General features: G+C 31.0%; 3 protein-coding genes and 1 non-coding gene across 6 annotated transcripts; 2 read left to right on the top strand and 2 right to left on the bottom strand.

Annotated features, from left to right (window-relative positions):
- The first annotated feature begins 3,070 nt into the window (after positions 1 to 3,070).
- On the top strand, positions 3,071 to 4,132 carry LOC123915994 (probable WRKY transcription factor 43). Its single transcript, XM_045967308.1, has 2 exons — positions 3,071 to 3,392; positions 3,723 to 4,132. Exons 1-2 carry the CDS (start codon positions 3,073 to 3,075, stop codon positions 3,916 to 3,918), a joined length of 516 nt encoding a protein of 171 aa, XP_045823264.1. The 5' UTR covers positions 3,071 to 3,072; the 3' UTR covers positions 3,919 to 4,132.
- An 82-nt stretch (positions 4,133 to 4,214) lies between these two features.
- Positions 4,215 to 8,569, bottom strand: LOC123915992 (SUMO-activating enzyme subunit 1A-like). 3 transcript variants are annotated; one of them, XM_045967305.1, is made up of 11 exons: positions 8,389 to 8,569; positions 8,182 to 8,283; positions 7,983 to 8,034; positions 7,692 to 7,887; positions 7,501 to 7,580; positions 7,282 to 7,398; positions 6,601 to 6,651; positions 5,794 to 5,860; positions 4,992 to 5,095; positions 4,765 to 4,869; positions 4,215 to 4,683 (listed from the first exon to the last, which is right to left on the bottom strand). In XM_045967305.1, the coding sequence occupies exons 2-11, from the start codon at positions 8,268 to 8,270 to the stop codon at positions 4,567 to 4,569; spliced, it is 978 nt and encodes a 325-aa protein (XP_045823261.1). In that variant the 5' UTR covers positions 8,271 to 8,283; positions 8,389 to 8,569; the 3' UTR covers positions 4,215 to 4,566. The 3 variants fall into 3 exon arrangements, with proteins under 3 accessions (XP_045823261.1, XP_045823262.1, XP_045823263.1); XM_045967306.1 differs by having other exon boundaries at positions 8,366 to 8,500; XM_045967307.1 differs by lacking the exon at positions 4,215 to 4,683 and having other exon boundaries at positions 4,769 to 4,913; positions 8,389 to 8,547.
- A 6,360-nt stretch (positions 8,570 to 14,929) lies between these two features.
- On the bottom strand, positions 14,930 to 15,061 carry LOC123919225. Its single transcript, XR_006813135.1, has one exon. It is a non-coding gene; the product is annotated as a U6atac minor spliceosomal RNA (small nuclear RNA).
- Positions 15,062 to 17,009: 1,948 nt separating this feature from the next.
- On the top strand, positions 17,010 to 21,416 carry LOC123915991 (squamosa promoter-binding-like protein 13A). Its single transcript, XM_045967304.1, has 4 exons — positions 17,010 to 17,187; positions 17,951 to 18,398; positions 19,421 to 19,554; positions 20,664 to 21,416. Exons 2-4 carry the CDS (start codon positions 17,962 to 17,964, stop codon positions 21,281 to 21,283), a joined length of 1,191 nt encoding a protein of 396 aa, XP_045823260.1. The 5' UTR covers positions 17,010 to 17,187; positions 17,951 to 17,961; the 3' UTR covers positions 21,284 to 21,416.
- The last annotated feature ends 1,783 nt before the right edge of the window (positions 21,417 to 23,199 follow it).

Raw genomic sequence — 23,199 nt, 5'->3', positions numbered from 1 at the left:
TTTAGATATATGAATTTGAATTCCCTTCAAAAATCACGCAAGATATATTATGTATTTTCTCCCAAGTAAATTTTCTCTATGTATTTATTTTTAAAATCCCATATTTAGATAATTTAGTTATACTATTATTGAAAAACGTTTCATTTGGTACAACATTAAAAAATGTATTTATACTTACCAGGGACGGATTCAAAGAAGGGTAGACGGTGGCTAAGTCGCCTCCTCCCCCTCATATATGTATGTATCTATCTATCTATCTATCTATCTATCTATCTATCTATCTATCTATCTATCTATATATATATATATATATATATATATTATGTCTCAATTATCTATCTATAACACTTTAGTTTAGTATTATGAATTATATTATGATAAAAATAAATAACTAACATAAAATATACCGGTCCTTAAATATATGAAATATTAATTGTCAAATAAAGTGTATTGAAATTATAAAATATTCTCAAATATGTCTATTATTAGTAATTTTTGGACTAACTGACTAACATAAAACATATTTGAGGATCAAACTAACAAAGGAAAGATAAATTTGAAAATCAAAATGACTAACAAAAAATATGTTTAAGGCTCAAAATAATTGTTCTTATTTCCAGCCCTCCGTGCAATAAGTTTCTAGATCCATCCTTGATAAGTATCCTTGATACTTACGTATATTTTTCAGTCACAAAAACTTGCATCGAGGCATCGAGCCACAGCCCACATGCTGACATGCACGATATTTATTTATTTTGACACAACATGCATGATATGTTTAAAGGCAGAAATATCGGTCATTGTTAGAGAAAAGTTATAACATGTATATCGTGGTGAAATTATTTCATTTTCTTGTTTATGGGAGATGCATGAGATGATGCGTTGTGGAACCCATCCATGGAAATAAAATGTAGGCCGGTAGACAAAAAAATGTGCTCACTTAACTTACCCAATCAAGGACACATAGATGACATGTGATACTATAGAACCTGTTTATGTTTTCGCAATTTAAAAAATGGTTGTGTGCTTGTTTGTGTCTTAAGAGTGTATAGATTTTATAAATTATATTAAAAAGATAATTTTTTTAAAAATGAAATGAATATTTTTCAATATAAATTTATATTTTTAGCACATAAACAAGTCTTAAAGAGGTATATATTAATATTTTCCTTTGAAAAAATATTTGTATTTTGAACTCATACATGTAGCAGTATTTTGAACTCATACATGTAGCAGTATTGTAACCAAAAAAATACATGTAGCAGTATTATATGCTCTTTGAATATCTAATTAGTATCTAAATCTATATTTGTATTTTTGGGTTTAATAAATTTATAAATCATAAAATATCACCACTTTAATATAATTAAAAAAGAATCCAAAGTGATCACAAAAAAAAATGCAAAGTATTTTAACACTGAATCATGAAAATTATACTATAGAGTCAACCCAAAGAAGAAAAAAAAAAGTTACTTGATTAAAAGATCTCATATTTTTTTGGTAACATAAAGAAGACTTCACATTCAACTATTTTAAAAATTAATTTTAATAAAATTTTATTAAAAATAGATATTTTATATTATAAATAGGGACGTATCCAAAAAGAAGAAAACTAAACCGATATTAAACGAAGGACCTCGAGTCCTATAATAAAATTAATATTATCTCAACAAAGATTAATTTATTGACTAAAATTAGAGTTAATCACATTTAAATTTGATCTTCAAACGATGTAGTTGACATGTTGTTGGTACATTTAAAGAAAAAAATAATAAAATTTTCTCTTAAAAAGAAGTATTGATTGATATTTTGTTTGATAAGATCAAAATCCTTGTTTGGTGGTGGCTGAAAATTCAGAAGAAGAATTTTAAATTTGATTAGAATAGGTGTTACACCTGTTTAGGGATGAATTGGGCTAAGATGGTGTTTTTTTTTTTTGTGGCTTGTTATATGTTCATGTAAACTCAATTTTTTTTTTTTTACAATATGTAATTTTCTTTTATTGTTAAGCACATCTTGTACGTACTTAATTCTTTTTTTTTTTTAATGGCAAAGGTAAATATATAACGAAAAAATAGTAGTACAAATTAAAGAAAACACCAAAAGAAGAAAAATAAGGAAGTGTACTAGAAATACACTCCCGAACTACTACAAACCGAAAAGCAGCGCTACTAAAATACAAAAAACACGAATGAAAAAAACGCCAAACACCTGGCAAAAAAAACCTGAACCGAGACACCTGATAAAGGGAGAAAATAGGAAAGAATAAAAGACAGACATAGAACATGGTATCTACCACCAAGAATCAAGGGACCCACAACCCACAAGACCGCTAACGGCTCCAGCACAGGATCGGATCCACCTCCCATTCATAGAACGAGCAGTGGTTACTAGGGTTTTTAGCCAAAAAATCACTAGTAATTGTTGTTTCTTTAGCTGTTGGACATATTGCTATATACTTTTCACGAGCAATTTCATGGAAACTTTCTATATAACGAATCTTATGACCTATACGTATTTCAAATGTCCGCTGCAATGGTTTAACAACCATCACGAAGCCAACTCCATGTTGTGTCTCATATTTCTCATTAAATTATAAAAATGTACATAGATAGAATGCAGTACGTTTTTTCCTGTTGGCAAAATTGTCACGTCTTTTTTCAGAATAAATAAAAACGAAACTAATGTACAATGAAATTAAATACACTTGGATATCATCCTAACTTTTGACTCAGCCTTGGCCACTTTAATTAGAAAAGTATGGGTTTCAATAGAAAAGTATGGTTGCATATAGTTTATTTATTTAATTTTTAAAATTGCATTTAGTTTATTAGATTCCATGTTATTCACGGCACGCTGATCCATCTTATACGACATAATCGTACGTGTGCATATCCAATATTATGTATGAGTTCATTTCATGAATCCTTTTATTTTATCTATAGTCAGATAAATTTGATTTTGACCACACATGTTGATTGTTGACCAATGACCATCTTGCAGCCCTCGTGTTTCTCATCCTTAGAAAATGCATGCACCCTTCGTCATATTTTCCCATTATATATATAACACATGCATGATTTATGCTATAGTCCTCGTTTTATTACTTCTAAATCAATAATGGAGAGACATGAAGTGATATTTCCTATCTCATCTTCAAAAGATGCTTCTCCTATTGATGTTAAACCCGGTAATGCCTCTAATATTCATGCTAAAAAGGCAGAATTATTTCTGAAAACTATAAGGAAGGAGACATCAAAGCAGAAAGGAGGCAAAGAAATCATGAAGCATAGATATGTATTTCAAACAAGGAGTCAGATTGATATACTAGACGATGGGTTCCGATGGAGAAAGTATGGCGAAAAGTCGGTGAAAAACAACAAATTTCCTAGGTATGTGCCATTCTATGATAATACTACAATGCTCCAAAGATTAATCTTTGTAGTTTCAAGATATTCAATTTGAGCAACAAAAACATGCTACAACTACAATCTCATTGGTAAAATTTAAACCCACTCCTTATGGATTTATGTTGGTGAGAGGAGATGCTTAGGTGAAAAACTATGTGATTAAAAAACTATTATGTAAATTTTCTATCTTTGCATTAACAAATGAACAAACTAAATGAGTTTTATAATCCAGTATTATTAAAACAGCAACTTCTCAATTAGTCATGTGTGGTTAATTAGATTTTCATTCCAAATTCATTTTACTACTTTCAGAAGTTACTACAAATGCACTTATCGAGGCTGCAATGTAAAGAAACAAATCCAAAGGCATTCCAAAGAGGAGCAGATTGTGGAAACAACGTACGAAGGAGTGCATATTCACCCTGTCGAGAAGTCAACTGAAAGCTTCGACCAGATCTTGAGAAACTTTATTACAAGCAATCAACTATATAATGTAACTGCAATGTAACATCCCAATGATGGTAAATTGCCATTGATGAATGATGAGTAACAATCTCGGTACATATTCCCATTTAGGTTCTAAATGTAACATGTAAGAACTAGCTATAAACATAACATAATAATAATAATGTTTCAAATTAGCTATTTGAATTCCATAATTGTGTTTTATTGAGAAAATAACGTTCCACGGCTCTGATGTGTATGTAATATCTCATTTTACAAAGGGAAAAATATAATTGCTATATAGTATTCATGTAAGTGTATTTTTAGGAAATGTTCTAATAATCATATCACATACTCAACTATAACAAAAGGCACCATTATATTAAGTAGTTCAATTAACCAGGTTTACCCACTGGAGAACCCAGAACATAAACATGACAAGCTACTTTCCGAACCATAGCGAGGTTTTGTAACTTAAGAGACAGCTTTGATGGTCAGCATACATACATTTGAGCGTCTACATTTAGGAGACAATTCTAACCCTAAATTGTCACCAATCAAAATAAATAAGGAACTACAAAAACTACAAACAAGCAGTTAATACGAGATCAGTCTCTTGACTGATATCTGTTTAAGTTTACTAGTTTTCTTTGCTATAATTCACAACCAAAGATTGCCGGTGACTCTGAAAAGAACACTGACTCGAAGATGTTTACTTTCCAGTATTTGAATCAGATATGTCTTCTATAACACCCTTCCCATCAGAAGCATCAAAATAGAAAAAGTTCTTTATGGGGTCCCCTTTACCAGAAATTGCTTTGATAACCTCCTGTAATGTTACAACAGTCAACGTGGTCAGCTAATATTGCAAGGCATATTGTCTTGTAAACAATGATGCCCAATAAAATACCTGTCCAAGGATTCCCCCAATAACAGCACTAACCGGAGGAAATTCTGTTGTATCTGCTACCAATCTTTCTAGAAGAGTATCAGGCACATGAGATTCGTTGAGAGACTGTAACGTAAACAGAAGTCAGGCACATGAGATTCATTAAGAGACTGTAACGTAAACAGAAGGATCGGATGAATAATGTAATTAACTTTAAAGACATAAATAACCAATTCCAGCAAGCATACTTGTGCAGTACAAAGCTCCTTTTTAAGCTTCAGAACACTGGAAAGATCTGCATCCGAAACATCTCCTGCACTACGTCCTTCAGCCTCTTCAAACTTCTCTATTACTGTGACATATGAAATGATATTAACTGTACATTTGTCTATAGAAAGAACAATCATAAAATTGCAATCTATTAACTTCACGCAGAAAATGCGACTTTTTCCCACACAAAACACAAAAAGCCTACATAATGTAAGCTCTCTCTCCATTAGGCATGTTCGATTAAACTTGATAAATACGATAATCCAAAGCGAATCAAGTAAACTGGATAGCATTGGTTTAAATACATTCAAAGTTAAGCATTTTAAGCTTTCTACAATTGTTTGAAAAACATTCGGTTTTGTATTTGTTTCAAAACTTTGCAAGTTATGCAGACTTTAATAATTCAAATGTTTCTATACTTTTATCTTTTTTATTTGTTAATTTTGGCATTCCCCTCCAGCACTACCAAGTTTTTTGGATTATGTTCCTCGTCATATTTTATATAATATATTAATCACTCGAACCAAACCAACTCAATCTTAATACAATTGACTGGAAAAAAAATTCGAGATGAAACCTGATCACTAAACGCAGGTTGGATTTCCTGGAATCCAAACTAGACCAACCCGTGAATAACCTTGCTCTCCACCTCTCTCTTATCACTTAACGTAGTTGAAAGACCTAATACATTAGACCACTTACACAGATTTGAATCCATTTTTCTTATTTCATTTACATAAATAAAAAATAAAAAAAATAAAACTGCATAGCTTATCAAACCTCTCATTGCAAAGTACAGCTTTGACATTCTCCTGTGAAGTGCACTCCAAGGTACTGACAAAGCATCCTGTAGCAAAATTGACAAAGTCATACCTAGGAATATGAACCTCTTAACTATACATAATTCATTGTAAAGTAAAATGAGTAAGGCACACAGATAAACTATAAATGACATAGCATGTGTTTGTTTTGGAGGCAGACAAAACATGAATGTCTTACATCTGCAGTAAAATGCAATCAAACTTGTGGTGGCGGTGACTGAAACGCACACTAAAAAATATTCATAAAATATCACGACAGAACGGGGTGCATGATAACCCTAATTGCAGATCTTCTATTTGAACTTCATAAAAGTCAATTTCCTTTAAGAAAAACCAAAAAACTCTGTGATTTTTGAAATCCGCAGGAGAATCTAATATACAACATGACACACCTAAACTTAGTATGTGACAGAAAAGGAAGAGGCTGATTCTTACCGACTTCTATATTATCACTATAAGATCATTGTGTATACAATAATGAATTTAATGTCGTCCCTTGGGCATCTAATGTTAGTAAATGACTGGGTAAGCCATTAAGGTTAGAAGGTGCACCAAATATACTTCAGGTCAAAGTCAGTCTGCTGTTTAGCCACACGAAAGATATAATTCGGAACACATTGAAGGTCTTGAGGGTTGCAACTCATCAAGACCCTAAGTTAAATATTAAATACTCCATACTATTTTGAGAGACATTGATGGATTTCGAACAGAAAATAAATAAAAGCAGGATAGAAAATGCAACAATAATACATTAATACAAGCATACCTCAAAACTTGGATATTTTAGGTGGCATTCTATAGTTTCCTCCAATTTTTTCTGCCATGGAAGAATGAAACATTAAAACAAAATTAGTGGTTGCTGTAGAAGCAAGCACAGCAGCATCCACCGCTGCTTATCATCTAGAACTTCGGACCCAGCGAAAGCAATTTGCTTGTTGTTACGAACACATATACACACAAGGTTTATAAAATTCTTATTAAAACATAATTATCAAATAACCAACAAACTAAAATCTACAACCATAAGCATCATTAAGAATAGAGCTATTTAACATTTCATCCATCCCAAACTTCAATTTCACTAGGTTTCCTGCTTTATGTGATTTTGTACTTCAATTCTGCCCCCGTAACCTTTATCACTGATTGCAAGGAAAAATTCCTACAACCAATGATGATTTTAATAGATTCCATATTCATTATCGTCATAAATAGAAGAGAAATGTATGGTATCTTATGAACCATCATCTCATAAAGGGATTGACACAACAAAACGAAGTAGATAACCAATGTAAGGGATGTAACACAGTTTGGTAGGGCGTTTGTTTTGGGTACAAAATGACATGGGTTCAAATCATACTAACAAGAGATCTATTGAAACCTATTCAAATTAAACACACATACTTAATGAGTAGTCTTCCATTAGTGAAAGTTACTACAAGGATAATACCTTTGAATATTTATAGTCCTGCAGATCAACGAAAATTTCACCACAAGAATCTCTACATTCAACAGTATAAAATGCTACACGTTTTGATGCTTTCCGGCATTTCTCATTGGCTAGTTTCTACAGAAAAATAATAAAGTGTTAGAAGAAAAATTATAATATCAGAAATCCATAAAGTAGTAAACAACACAGGCACTATATATAAAGGAGTTTCCACAGTACTTTGGCTGAACGCGAGGAACAACTGACAACAACAACATCAAACTTTCCGAAGAATTCTACATCAAAACTTGACAAATCACCTGAAGCCAAAATAGAAACGGATAAACCAAAACAAGATGTGAAAAACTAAAAAAACAACGAAACAATGCAGGAGAAGAAAATAAATTAGCAAGGACAGGGTAAGCAAGAACCTTTTTCCACAAAAACACGAACCATAGGATTGAAGTCTTTAAGTGAATCACAACAAAGCTGAGCAATGGTCTTTCCACTATACACATTCTCATCCGGAGGAATTAGAAAGTTCACCGAAAGCGCTTCCTCAGTGACCAGTCGATCATCGATTAATGTCAGACTCCCTACTCCGGCCAAAACAATATTTTTGCAAAACTATACAACAACAAATTCAACAAAACCCAATTTACATTATAATTTCGTGGGTCAAAGTTAAATTGAGTTACTATATACAAAAATTATATCTTTACCTCAGCAATAGTTCCTTTCATTCCATAGACCAAGACATGAGCTTTGCTTAATCTAAAACAACATAATCATTAAAAAAAAAATCAAAACATAAATTATAGTTGTTAAGAATACTAATAAGCAAATAAAATTAGGTTAGAACTAAAAAAACAAAAGTAAATAAAAAAAATAGTGATTTAGAAATTGGAAAGAAGGAGTTACCTTCTTTGAGCATCTGCTCCCCAAACCCTAATCTGACGGTCATACAAAGCGGTCTCCTGCGCCGTCAACTCCTCGCCGTCACCGTCCATTTCTAACCGCAAACTGTTTCACGAAGTTAACGGAAACTTCACAATTTTGATTTCGAAAATGCAAAAAATAGAACACACAAAAAGCAAAAACTTAACGAAAAAATAGTTAGAGACGAACAATTAAGCAGAAAGTCGCGGTGAATTCAACTTCCTGTGAAGGCTGAAAATTCGTATCTAAGGGCGCGGAGAGGGGAATCGTCGGTGACTGTGAGTGGAAGTGTGGAACCAAGTCAGCGGTTATAAGTTAATTGGGCTTTGTCTGGTTTTAACATTTGGGCCAAAACTGAATAATTGCCGCCAAAACTATTGGGCCCTTCGTTTGTGCAAATAATAACTTCATTTAATTATTGCTGATATTATAGGGATGAGTCATCCCTTTTTTTTTTTGACTAAAAGTCATCCCTTATTTATTGCTTTATAGTTTTTTTTACTGTATTTTCCTTCAACTCTCTTTAATTTATTTATTATTTTTTATAATAACTCTCTTTAGTTTCAAAAGATATAAAAAAAATTTAGGAATATTTTTCTTTTTCTTTTTAGGAATAACATTGTGTTTGATGTTCTAAAAAATTAAGGATTGAACGGGACAATTTTTTTTTATCTTGTTTGATCTAAAAACTGGTCATGGGATTGATAAAACATATATATCAAGAGACCAGACAAAAAAAAAACAAGAATTTTTCCCCCAATAGGACAACTTTTGTCTATAGTACAAACTAGTATAAAAAATATTAAAATACCCTTTATGTTTTTCTACATAAAAAATATTATTTCTCAATGCAGTTTTTGTCTTCTTTTTTTTTTAACAATAAAAATAATTATTCCAATAAAAAAAGTACTAAGAGTACTTTGCCCACCACAAGGCTACAAGTCGAGTTGAAGTACAAGTAGTACTTACCCTACTAGAACGAAAATAAAAACAAGCACGCAAGTTCGCAACGCGGCCGAAAATCTAAACTACCTCAAAATACAATACACTGGATTAGTAAACCATTCATAAAATAAAAATGGATACCTCCATTGTTTTGTCTTGTTCAATACTATTTTTCCTAAACATATACTATTTTGTCTAATGACGTATACGCTACTTGAATTCTCAATGTAGATGCTACATGATTGGTTCTCATCTTTCAGAGACAATGTTTACGAATCAAACCCAATTAAAGTTTAGAAAAAATCAATCAAAAGAAAAGAAAAAAAAAATTAAATCAAAATTTAAATAACATGACGTAACATTAAATTATTGGATAGTAATGAATGTTTAACCAACTAAACTCAAGCCAGAAGTGTCACCTTATATATATTCACTAGAAAAGAGTACTACTAGTATGTACAGTACTATGTATCAAATTTAAGAAACTAAAGAAAGTATAATATTTAGAAAAAAAATTATCAAAAGAAAAGAAAAAATTAAATCAAAATTTAAATAAGATGACGTAACATTAAATTATTGGATAGTAATAAATGTGTAACTAACTAAACTCAAGCCAGAATCATGAAGTGTTCACCTTACTCCTCCGATCAAATATATCAGTTATTCAATGAATCTAAATAGTACATTTTTATTTATATTTGTGGCCGAATGAAGTATTTATTCATCTAGATAAGAGTACTACTAGTATGTACAGTACTATGTATCAAATTTAAAATATAGGGTCGTGTGTATCTTCAATTTTATTCCATCTTATCTTATCGTATCCCTTTTGATTGCTAGAATGGCTTCACCATTTACCAAACCATCACAAATGTCAAATGATTTCTCCCAAAGAAAGGAATGGTACCTGCATGTTTATATTCTTCGCACTTTCCCCCTATCCACACAAAAAATATGTGAACGGTAAATTTTGAGGGTGTCCATAGTTTAGGTGCCTAAACTATTGACTAATTTCTAGAGTAGCTTTTGACTCAATATTCTAGATATAATAGGTTTTTTTTAGTGAAATTGGTTTTCTCAGATTTTTTTTAGTGAAATTGGTTTTCTCAGATTTGTTTGTCATACGGTCCGATACCGAATTTTAAAAAATAAAAAATAAATAAATATACTATTTTTTTGTATTTACAACATAATCAATCGAACCTAGTATCTTATGTGTTTTATCCAAATATTTCACCACTAATTTGTCTTTAATATAAAAATGTCATGGACTAATTTGAGTTTTATTAAGACTAAATTGACCCATAAAAAAATTTGTGAGGATCAAAATAGTCACCCCTCCTTATTTTATATGAAAGTCAGAGTCTTACTAACATGTGCCCTAAGTGTACATGCTAAGACCTTTTTTTGGTATGTACACAAAATGAAAAGTCATTAAAAACTCACATATAAAGTGGAGGGATTAAAGTTCGAATCCTAGTCATATCATGACATCAAACCTAACAATTTTAACATTTTTATCGATTAAGTTAGGATTTGTGGACACACGATCAGAAATTTAAAAGTGAATTTTTTTTGTTTTCGTCCTCAATATATGCCAAGTTAGCGTCCTTTGAACACGTGACAATGGTCTAGTCAACAAATTTTGACCATATCAGCGTTTTTGTGTGACATGGCCACACTAGGAACTAAAAAGAAAGGAATTTGAAATTACAGCGACAAATCTTAAAAAAAGAAAAATCCAGGGACTATAACTCAAATTCGCTATCATTACAAGGATCAAAAATAAATTTTGCCATATAAAAATTATGAATTTAATAATGTAATAAGTTTAATGCTTAAAAAATTTAAAAAGTGTCAAAAAAATACTTTTATACTTATTTCCTTAATTAACATGTAAATTAAAATACATAAATTTTGGTCCCGTGAGTGCAGCGGATTGGAGTTCGAACTCCGATCATTCCACTTATCTACCTTGTGCATTTCAAATACATGTTTACATTCTCCAAATTGAAAATTGTGGATTGAAACGAACTTTTAAAATACCACTATTGATTAATTAATGGGACACTAAATTATTCCTAGCACTTTGGTTTGACAAATGAAATTGGGAAGACGAAAATATGTGGTAAACTTACCTAGGAAATAGAGAAAAGATGGTTACAATTTTCCTGCTCCTGGAAACAACACGCTTCGTCTTTGAATTTGAATCTTCAGCAGCACATAGTATCCATTTTAGTCCCGCTACAACCAAAAAACAAATCAAGCGTTTCAAACTCATCAAACCCAAATACATTTTTGGAATTAGAAATGTCAATGGCGGGTTACACAAAATTACACACACTGTAAGTAATTGTACACATTGTCACACGGTGATTTTTAAAGTTTACCGTCAATTCAAACATACACTTAGTAACGACGATAGTTATATACGAACGGTGACATTGTCACATGGTATGGTGTGATAGAGAAAATATGACTGAAAAGGAAATACAATGTGTTAGTAAGATTTGGGTGTGACTAACCTGTATGAGTGCAAATATCGTGATTTTTCCATGTTCCTAATATGGTCCACAGTCCCACGAGTTTCTTCTTCTCATTAAGCCACATCATGAACGGTGATTCATTTACCTTAAATGTATAATTGATTTTTCCTGATATGTACTACAGTGACTTATCAATAACTTTGCTAGAATTGCTTTAATATATATAATATATAATGTGTGTTGGGGGGGCTCACGCTACGTCTTTTTGCCCATACTGCTTGATGCTGAGAGATTTGGAAAGGCTTTTGCTTTTCTATTGACGAGGAAACAGAGGGCCGGGTGAGGGTGAAGAAGAATGAGTGGCTCTACTACTACTCATGAAATGAAAGTGTTCCATTTATGTTCATTTAAACAGTAAAATTAGTGTTATTTATTAAACCAATCTTAACTATTATACCACTACCTTCAGTTTTTCTTTTCTCAAGTAGTATTAGTGGTTAGAATTTTATCTTTTAAAAATGAAAAAGTGAAGTATATAATAATATGGTTTCTCTGTCAACTGAGTTAAGTTCGTGGGGACTAGTACCTCTAATCTTTTATATAAAAAAAAAATTAAAAAATTATTTTTTAGATTTATAGAATGATTAATTAATGTATTTGGTATGAAGGAACCCTAGAGTCTTTACTTGATCCAGGATGTGTGATGTATATGTAATTTCAAAATGATTTATTAATCTGCTAATAAGTCATTTTATTTGCAATTCCACCTATCATGTTATGACTAGATTGGCCTGTTCTACTAGGCGGATTCTAGGGTGGGAGACCATGATAGGTCTCTCACTGATGAGTCATGTGTTCTGTGGTTTGGATTGAATGTGTACATGATATTATGATGTACTGTCAGTATTAAATTTTTTTATTTTTTAAAAAAAAGTTTTTGATATTTTTTCGGGAAAAAATTATTAATTTTTTTTCCCGAAAAAAGTTCCCGATTTTTTAGGGGAAAAGTTTCGATTTCAGATAAAAACAATTCCGGAGTTTTTCTGGAAAAAAAAGTTCCCGTTCTGTTTTTGGGAAAAAAGTTTCGGATTTTTCCGAAAAAAAGATTTCGATTTTTTCTGGAAAAAGTTCCGATGTTTTCCGGAAAAAAGTTACGATTTTTTGGGGAAAATAGTTTCGAAATGTTCATCTGAAAAAGTATTGCTGATACAAAAAAGAGTGAAAAAACAGAAAATATTTTAAACTTTTTTTTCGAATAAAATATTAGAAATTTTCCAGAAAAATATCGGAAACTTTTTTCCGGAAAATATCCGAAACTTTTTTCCGAATAAAATATCGGAACTTTTTTCCCGAAAAAAGAACGGAATCTTTTTTGTTCAGACAAAACCTCCGAAATTATTTTTTATCTAAAATCGAAAATTTTCTCCCGAAAATCGGAAACTTTTTTCCGAAAAAAAAATCGAAAATTTTTTCCACAAAAAAGATCGAAAACTTTTTCCCAAAAAAATTGGAAACTTTTTTTTAAAAATAAAAAATAATATAATACTGACAGTACACCATAATATCACGTACACATTCAATCCGATCCACATAGCACATGACTCATTGGTGGGAGACATGCTCTACTACCTCACGCTAGCATCCGCCGTTCTACTATAGTACCTTCGTATTCCATTTAGTGGGATTCAGTTCAAAGTGGATTTGAGTGAATGATGCTAGTTTATTCATGTAGAAAATAAAAAAGATGCTAGTTGACATGAATCTACACCAGAATCAAAATTTACCACATAAATTATTCCATCTATCTAAAAAATAAACAATTTCTTATATTAAAAAGACTAGAGGGAATATACAATAGTCAAGAAGATTGAAATTTAACAAATAAAAATATATTACCGTAAAAAAAAAACAAAAAAAAAATGTATTAGGAAAAAAAGTTAAATATTAAATTGATAAAATGACAATTATTTTTGTGCATGAGTTGCAAAATTTTATGAGACGAAAGAGAGTATCAATTTTTTGAAATTAAAACTTCTTCCCAATGTAGAAAGATCCGTCTCACTAATTAAATGTATGTCTTTTTTTGGAGGGAAATAGTCATTTTAGTCCCTCAATGTGTAACTTGTTGTCATTCTAGTCCCTTATTGAAGAAAAACCACAAAATAGTCTCTGACTCTATAATATGTTAGTCATTTTGGTCCCAGATGTTAAAATTGACACTTAACTTTACAAAAAGTTGATGTGGCCTTTTTTTAGAGATACGTGGCACGCTGAGTAGGCGTTAATTGGACAAGTTGCCGGATAACATGGCCAGGGACCAAAATGACAGTTTTTTTTTTCTTTTCATTTCTCCATCTTCATCTTCTTCCTCTCATACTTCTTCATACATTTATATAAAATCCAGAAATTGCAGAACTCAAAAATCGTGGTAAGGATGAAGATCTTAAGATTGAGGCAGTGAAACTCTTGAAAATAGGATGAACACTTTTCAATTTCATGAAGCATGCAACTTTGTTGTTGTTGTTGTTGAAGATGCTGACAAATTTGAAGGTGGACGGACATATGATAGGTGAATTTGATCCTACTCTTATTTATTTAGGGTTGTTTTCTCTTTAACTATGTTCTATATATTATTCAAACTTGTTTTCTCCTTAACTATGTTCTTAAACCAGCGCTTGAATCATAGCTTCTAGCTCCAATATCAAGATACACATATCTGCTCTTAAATCTTATATCAACCATTGAAATACATACTTTATGTTCTTAAATCTTATATCAATCATTGTAATCATATCAACCATGAAGAAGAATGAGAAGAAGAAGATAAAGAAATGGAAAGAAAGAAAAAAAAAAGTACCGTCATTTTGGTCCCTCGCCATGCATCAGGCCATTTGTTTAACTAATGCATACTCAGCGTGCCACATGTCTCCAAAAAAGGCCACGTCAGTTTTTTTGTAAATTTAACTATCAATTTTAACGTCATGGACCAAAATGACTAATGAATTGCAGAGTCGAAGACTATTTTATATTTTTTCTTCAATTATGGACCAAAATGACAACGAGTTGCACATTGAAGGACTAAAATGACTATTTTTTTTCCTCACAGACTTAGATTCGTTGTTGTAGAAATTTCATGCATTTTCACATTGTAACGGATCTAAACGATTAAATTGAGATCGTGCAGCTAAGATTTTAAATTCCATTTATTACGAAGAATCCAAGAAACTTGCTCGCAAATTTAAATTTATTGGGTACGAAAAAAATTTCATAACAAACTCAAAATAAACTTTGTGCTAAATTAACTATATTCGGTTATAGATCCAACCTCAAAGAGATGCACAACCTTAACCGAGGTATGTAACAGAAAAATCCGAAAGTTGTTCTGATCCGTATTAGGGGAGATGTCAACCATCTCTCCTTTTCATGAACACGAAAACAATATATTAGACCACTACACTAATAGCAGATCTTTAAATAATTGAGCGTAACTGAATTAAAACTAAATCCGACTCGATTCAACTCAACTCAACTCATTTTTGGTTAAATTTAAAGTGCTGGTATACTGCAATCACCATAATTCATCTTTCCCAGAATCATTAAATATGAATTATGTAAGAGTCGCAGATATAGGACGAGTATGATTAAGACACATAAGGTAAAAATAGTCACGTGCTGGAAGGTGTTTGAGCAAAGGATGTTTTATTGCATTTCATTATTGTTGTGGCTTAAATCAGTAAGGCATCTAAACCTGGAGCCCTCTAAATTAATGCTCAACGTCTACTACAAAGGCCCACCAAAGCAGAGAAGGGATCATCATTTGCCATCTCGTAAGGAACTACAGTCCAATGCTACTATTTTTGTTTAATGCAGCAAAAACAAGTACTCCATCAATTTGCCTAAATCGCTCATATAATTGGGTTTAGTGAAAATGATTGGTGGAGGGATCACAAATCGGGTTAAACCCTCTTTGTTTTACCCACCTTATTGTAGGATGAATATTTTCCACAAGAGTACGCCGAGGATGAGTAGAAAGACAACCATCTTTGAGAAGCTTGATAGGGATCAAAATATCAAAATAAATTTTAATTTTTTCGAAACCCACGTTCCCACGCCATTGTAAGGCCATGGAAGATCCTCCCGAAGTTCTGCTTCAAGCACCGACGAATTGTTCAAGCGAGCAGAGAAGCCAACTAAAAATCGACCATTACTATCTCTTAATAAACCCCCACAAGCTGCCTTAAACACGGTAAAATATAATTTTATATATTCAAACGTTTAAAAAACATGTTTACAATTTATTCGAGTAAAAAAGAAGATTATAAAACGATGAGATGACTTATGTCCAATAAATTATTATTTTTTTAGCAATAAATAAATAAATATTATAATCCGTGGTTGGATCTTAATAAGAAGTTGAATTATTTCAAAAAACTTTATTCAAATATTGTCAATATTAATTATTGATCATATTTTATTTATATGCTAATTAAATTCTAATTTATTATATTACTTTTTTAAAAGTCAGTAAATTATGACAAAAATAATAATTAAACCGAAATATCGTATTTTAGAACAATATATATATATATATATATATATATTCTATTTTAAAAACTTTTTTTCATTATATATATTATTAATATGAAATGGCAATTTTGTTTGGTAATAACTTTTAATTTAAATAATAAATACACATGTTTGCTATCTATGAGAAATGATTTTTTCAATTGTAGATTTCACTATAGAGAGAGTAGTGAACATCTATACCATCTAAAATTCTGATATTTAACTTTAATCTTTCACAATCATCGTAATGAATGACTGAGATTACACCGTAAAATAATTTCATTGCCGTGGATCTATTCTCCTTATCTATAATAGTCAATTTAGCAACCAACGTGATACATGCATTAAACTTGAAAATTTTAATTGTTTGATGTATATGTCTATTAAAACAAACAAAATCACAAAAAAAAAATTAATAATTAAACATAAAAGTTGAAATATTTCTACAAATTTGTCATCTTGAAATTGGAAGTGTTTTGTTTTGTTCCCCATTGTGGCTCCAAGGAGGGTGGGCTACACTCTAAACTTGCAGGCTTCCATTTCCAAATTCCAAGTAAATAGTATAAAATTATCAATAGAAAGAAAGAAAGGAAAAAAAAAAAAAAAAACCTATAGAGAAGACATGCTATGAAATGTGAAACACAATTCCATATGCTTAGTTTTGTCATGAGCATCCATTCTTTCTTTGTACTTGTCTTTTCTTGACTATTATTAAAAGTTGAAAGCAACCAACAGCCTGTCCTTATTATGACATTATCTTCCTTCTTTCCTTTCTCAAGCTACACATACCCTCTATTTTTAGTAATAAAGAAATTCTAAATTATTATTATATTTAGTTCAACTAGTTAAACATAACACACCCTTTTTGAGTTCCGTTCATCTTCTTCTCTCTTTTCACTTCCCAACTTTCAGTTTCAACTTTCATTATATACATTATCCACACACACTCTTGTCTTCCTTCACAAATCCACACTTTCATCTTCCTAATAAGGTAAAGATTAGTGTTGATTCTTTCTTAATATAACATAAAACCCTCTAATATCTTTGTGTATGTTTTTTTTATTTTATTTAAAACATTAAAAAATTGAGAGAAAATAAATTAAAAAAAATCTAGCTCCTTAATTTGAATATCTTGTAAGCATCCTCCATCTACAAGTTTAATTTCTTCATTTTTCAATTATATTTAATTTGTTCTTGTTCTTACCTTCTTTTTTTTTTTACAATTTTTCTTACCTTTTCTTATTCATGAACTTTTTTCTTACTTTTTTTTTTAATATATTTTATAACATATAGTTGCTTAATTCATTATACTATAATGTTTGTAACATTCTTAATTGTAACTTCCAGTTTCCTTGGAACTCTCTCAACTTGGCTTCTATTGTAGTTATCATTAATTATGTTTCATGTTTTTTTTTTCTTCTTTTTCTCAAACTCTCTTTGGTGCAGGTTTCTTCTACTCTCTCTCACTGTCTCTTTTCCTTAATAAGGACAAGCCAATGTCAATTATGTTAGCATAGGAAGTGCCTATTTTATATCTTCCAATTTATTCAAATTTCCCTACTCTATCTTTTTTCACTTTAATTAAAAACCTTGTTAGATTAAAATTCCAATGTTGTTTTCTTTAATCAAATTTGAGAATATACTTAATTAGATTTAATTTAATTTTACTTTACCTATTTTTGTAAGTGTCTAGTTCAATTAATGTATGTTCATATTAATTTATAATGTTTTTGATTTTTCATGCAATTGAGAAGCATCTTAAGTTATGGAGTGGAACAATTTGAAAGCACCTTCATGGGATTTAACTGAAATGGATCAAACAACCTTAAACAACATAGAAACAATGGATGGTTCAAAGAGGTTTGGAGATTATAGAACACAAAGGGAATTTTCTGTTGATTTGAAGCTTGGTCATGTTGGAAATTCTAGCACTGAATCAGTTGTAACAAAATCCAAAGATGTTGTTGGTGGAGTTTCAAAAATGACATCTTCATCATCTTCAACTGGTTCAGGTTCATCTAAGAGAGCTAGAGCTATTAACAATGGAACTCAGATAGTTTCATGTCTTGTTGATGGTTGTCAAGCTGATCTGAGTAATTGTAGAGATTATCATAGGCGCCATAAGGTTTGTGAACTTCATTCCAAGACTGCACAAGTCACAATTGGTGGACATAAGCAAAGGTTCTGCCAACAATGTAGCAGGTGCATTTTTCTTATGCATTTTCTTTTGTGTGTGTTAATTTTGGTCTTGAACTTCAGGTTCCTTGGGGAGATCTTAGGGAAAAGAAACTCTGATAATCTGAAATTCGGCTGAAAATTAAGTAAAAGTCTGACTAAAGATTGTTTAACTTATGTGTTATATATGTTTTGTCATGAAATTGATCTTAGTTGTTTATTTCTGTGAAAATCTAAATTATGTGTATATTTATACACATTATTCTTGCTAATTTCACAAGTATTATATTTAGTATCTTAATATTATAGAAGAATAATTATTTGACGCTCAATCCTTAACAAAGAAAAAGAAGGAATCTCTCAATTGATAAAGGCCCTAACTAATGTTGGGGGTTTTAAAAAAAGAAGAAGGAATCCCTAACTATAAAATACTTCCTTATTAGTCAAGATAATCCCCTACCAAAACACTTGTAAATGTTGGTTTTTTTTTTTTTCTCACATATTGGTTAATTTAGTTAATAAAATGCCAACCGAGTATAACACAAATGGTTGGACCTTCGGTATGTTTCGTTTACACTTATTTTGATTTGGGTTAAAGTCTAAAATTTTGGCGTTGATAAATTATTTTATGTAAATTTTATCGTAAATACTAAGTAAAGTGTTGTCCTTGATCTTGCACAAGAGCATGTCTTTCCGAATCTAAGATCAGACGGTTCAGATTTTATAATCGAATTTTAATTGTTTATAAATAGAAAATTTAAGCTTAAATTATGGATCATCCGATCTTAACCCAACGGTGATTATTGGGCCGTCTGCACTGCAATCATTATTATCTGACTGCACACAACCCTGATCCAGGTTTTGGTATATCTACCAAAAAAAGTTTACTCCCCTAACAAAATCTAAGTTGAGAGACCCCATCTAAAAATCTTAGTAGTAGATACTCTCTATTTAATGAGGTGAAAACTATATTCTTGAATGCATCAAGTGATTAATGATTTTCACATTATTTTGAGGTTGATATGTAAATGTTTCCTTAATTTGTGTAGGTTCCATTCATTGGAGGAATTTGATGAAGGAAAAAGGAGCTGTAGAAAACGTTTAGATGGACACAACCGACGGAGAAGAAAGCCACAAGCAGAACCCATAACTCGAAGTAGTAGCTTTTTGTCCAATTACCAAGGTTAGTTTTAAAGTTGTAGGATAGCTAACATTATCTGAGTGGACCCAATAGTTGTCTAGATTTGGAGTAGACAATTGCTGAGGATCCCCACATAGGTACAAACATCTTAAAAGAGTAACAAATACTAACACACACACACACAAAAATTACACATAATGCACTTGTTTGCTATCTACACCTCACCATGCTTGCTGACACTATCCTATCCTTTATAATTTGGTCCACTTATTTGCTATGTTCATCACAATCTAGTGGTCATAACAAAAACAACAAACATGTCACTGTGTCAGTACATTACATACACACAAAAGGCTTTTGAATGTGAGAGGGGCAAAAGCTACTGGTTAGTAACTAGACTGTCATTTCTAACAAAGCTATTATTGTCTATCTATTTGCTTCAATAATTCTTCCATGATTTGGACATATCTTTACAACAAACACAATATTTCTAGACCTTGGTTTTGAGTACATGTGATTGTGAAACAAAGATTCACTGTGTAGCTAATTGGTCTGACTCTCAGGAAAATTTGTTTCAAGTTCAACTAATAATTACAACAAAAATATCATTTTCACACTGTTTTTAGAAAATGTGTCTAATAATGCAAATGAAAATTACTAGCAAGTGTGATATTTCTATATTATCAATGAAAAAAGAACTAAACCAAACAAGGTGTTATGCCTACATATAAAATGTACAATTATAAGAAAAAATTGACCTATTTTTCTACAAATTAATTATTAGAAGTATAGACAAATTTTCAAGATTGTTAATGGTTGAAATTGACCCATTATTCAGTTCAGTAGGTCGGATATTGGTGGTGAAAAAAAATAGCATTTAAATGTTCTGCATTAGTCTTGATGATTTGATGTTTTATTTTTTATTTATGAAAAGTACCTAGATGTTGTAGACAACAAAAAGTTTAGAAAAATACTTACATGAATTTGGCCACTCTATTTAATTAATTATTTAATTATTTTAAAAATACACATTATTTAATTATTTTCTGTTTTTACCTTTTATAAACATGTGTGTGCGACTAAATACATGACTAAATCCTTGTGACCATTCAAGTATTCCTCGAAAGTTGATGCATAATTTTTTTTATCAGGAACCCAGTTGCTACCCTTCTCAAGCTCACACATATACCCTTCTACTGCTATGGTGAATCCTACTTGGGGTGGAGGAGATGTTAGGCTCCATAATCACAACCAACACCAACCAATGCATCATCATCATCATTTGGTCGAAAAACAAGACCTTTTTCTTGGAACCTCATCATCTCCAAACAGCAGCTACAGAGGTAGTAGCACTAACCAGAACACAATAGCCACACTCAACAACAACAATCAACATCTACCAGCTGGTTTGAGTCAAACATTTCACAGGAACACAACAAACCCATTTTCAGAAAGATGCAAAATGTTCTGTGACAACAACAATAACACTTCCTGTGCTCTCTCTCTTCTGTCATCATCAGTACCACCACAGACACATGATCATCCTGAAAATGGATTGAATCACATGGTGAATACTCACTCATCTTTTATGCAACCTTTAGGTTTGAGTTTACATGATCATAGCTTGGGATCTGTTGACTCTGTTTTGGGTTCAAATGATCAGAATGCTCATTGTTCTTCAATGTATAACATGGGTTCTAATGATCAATCTCATTCTCATGAAGGAAATCATAATGAAGCTCCTCCATTATTTCCCTTTCAATGGGATTAGATTACTATTATATAAGGTTGTCACCTTAATTAATTTGTTTGCTGATCAGTTATTTTTATTTTGTACTGTTTTTGAATTATCAATTTGTTTTTATTAATGCATCAAAGCAATGGACCATTATTTAAGATGTGTTTGTGTGAGTTTTTTTTCACGTGTCACTCATAAGTCTCGGTTAACACCAAAAAAAGAAAAAAGTGATGGGGCTGCTTGCTATAGTGTACCACTATTTGCATCATTGCTTTGGGAGTTCTTAATTTGATTCATGACGATATAAATCTTTTAATTTCATCATTGACGATATAAAACATTTTTAAAATCATGCTTTAAATCATAACTTTCTGATCTTAATCTGACGGTATGATTGTATACAGTTTTGACTGCATGCAATTCATATTCGATTTTTAGTAATGGATTATGTGTCTATTTTATTTTTAGGAAAAAAAAAAGTATGAAATGTGTTCCAGAACTTTCAATTAACAAAATCTTTGGTATAAAATAAATTAAAAATCCTAGATTTTTAGGTTTTGTAGAAAAATGAAGAGATGAGTTTTGAAAAAAAAGGAAAGAATAAGTGGGAGGAACAAAGAAGTTTGGGAGATGAAGATTTGGGAGGGTTCATTTTTATTTTTTCCCCCTCTTTCATAATACAAAATCCTTTTAATTTGGTGGAACTAAAAAATTATATTAAAGGAGTCTTTTAAAGGATTTATATGAATTTTTTAAAATTTAATATTTGTTTTTTTAATATTTGTTGCACGCCTCGATATCCGAACTATGAGTGGAGAAAAGAGAGTTGGGATCCTCTCCATTTCCAATTCTTTCCATTTCCTCCATTATTATATAGTTTTGGGAATATAAATGCAAAAATGTAACATCAAGTGGGTCCAAATGTCATTTATACACCCCAAAATATTTAAAAACTTTGGTAATGGAAGAAATGGAAAACATAAGAAATGGAGAGGATCTCAACTCGAGAAAAGATGTGTTGTATTTTTTGTCCAACTTTTTTGTGTTTATATAACACACCTCTTTTTTTTCTTCAGGTTAATTGAATAACTGATGTATTTGGTCCATAATATAAACTAAATATACAAGTTATTCAATGAATCTAAAAAAAACTATACTTATATATATGAGACCAAATGAAGTTTTTTTTTTTTGAAATAGCAATTTAATCGACATTATTATAATATTCTCAAAATAAAAATATATTAAGCATAAAGATTTATTTAATAATATCTATGAAAACAACTTCTCAAAGAAAATGCAAAATATGACTATATTTTCATTCACTCCAAAATCACCTCTTTCGCTCCACTTCAGACCTGCAGACAAAACTTTAGTGGAAAAATTTTGCATTTAACAAGTTTGGTGGGGTAGTGGGGGTTGGCTGGTACTGAATACTGAATAGTGTGGAATGCATTATGCATGATCGATAATTTTCCAAGCCAAGTAGCATTCATACAGGTTAACCAACCAAGAGCAACAGCGCTCGCATCTTTGAGTTTTCATGTTTTGGGTTCAAACTTGTCTGATTTTTGGTTGTCTGGTCACATTCGAAATTCTGTACCTACTTATCGTATTTTTGCCCCTGCTGGTAGTTCTGTAGCTGATTTTTTCTCAAATGTATAATATGAGTTATAATAAATTATGTTCTCACCGGAATAATGAAACATCTCCATCATTTTCCTTTCAATGAGAACTCATTTACATCTTAATTTCCCACTTCAAAGAGTTTTTTCTCCTCGTCGCCACCCCGTGGATCCCCGCAAACCTATAGAGATGTTAGCATAAAAAATAATCAATTTTTTTCCATGTGTTATATGTGACAGGTTTGCTACGGTATACTATCAACTTTCTTTGAAAAATGCTAATATGTACTCAAGAATTCAAGGGTACATTTTAATGAACTAAAT

This window comes from Trifolium pratense, linkage group LG3 (assembly GCF_020283565.1).
Source record: "Trifolium pratense cultivar HEN17-A07 linkage group LG3, ARS_RC_1.1, whole genome shotgun sequence".
Classification (NCBI taxonomy): domain Eukaryota; kingdom Viridiplantae; phylum Streptophyta; class Magnoliopsida; order Fabales; family Fabaceae; genus Trifolium; species Trifolium pratense.
Note: the sequence above shows the minus strand (reverse complement) of the source record. Positions and strands in the feature narration are given on the sequence as shown.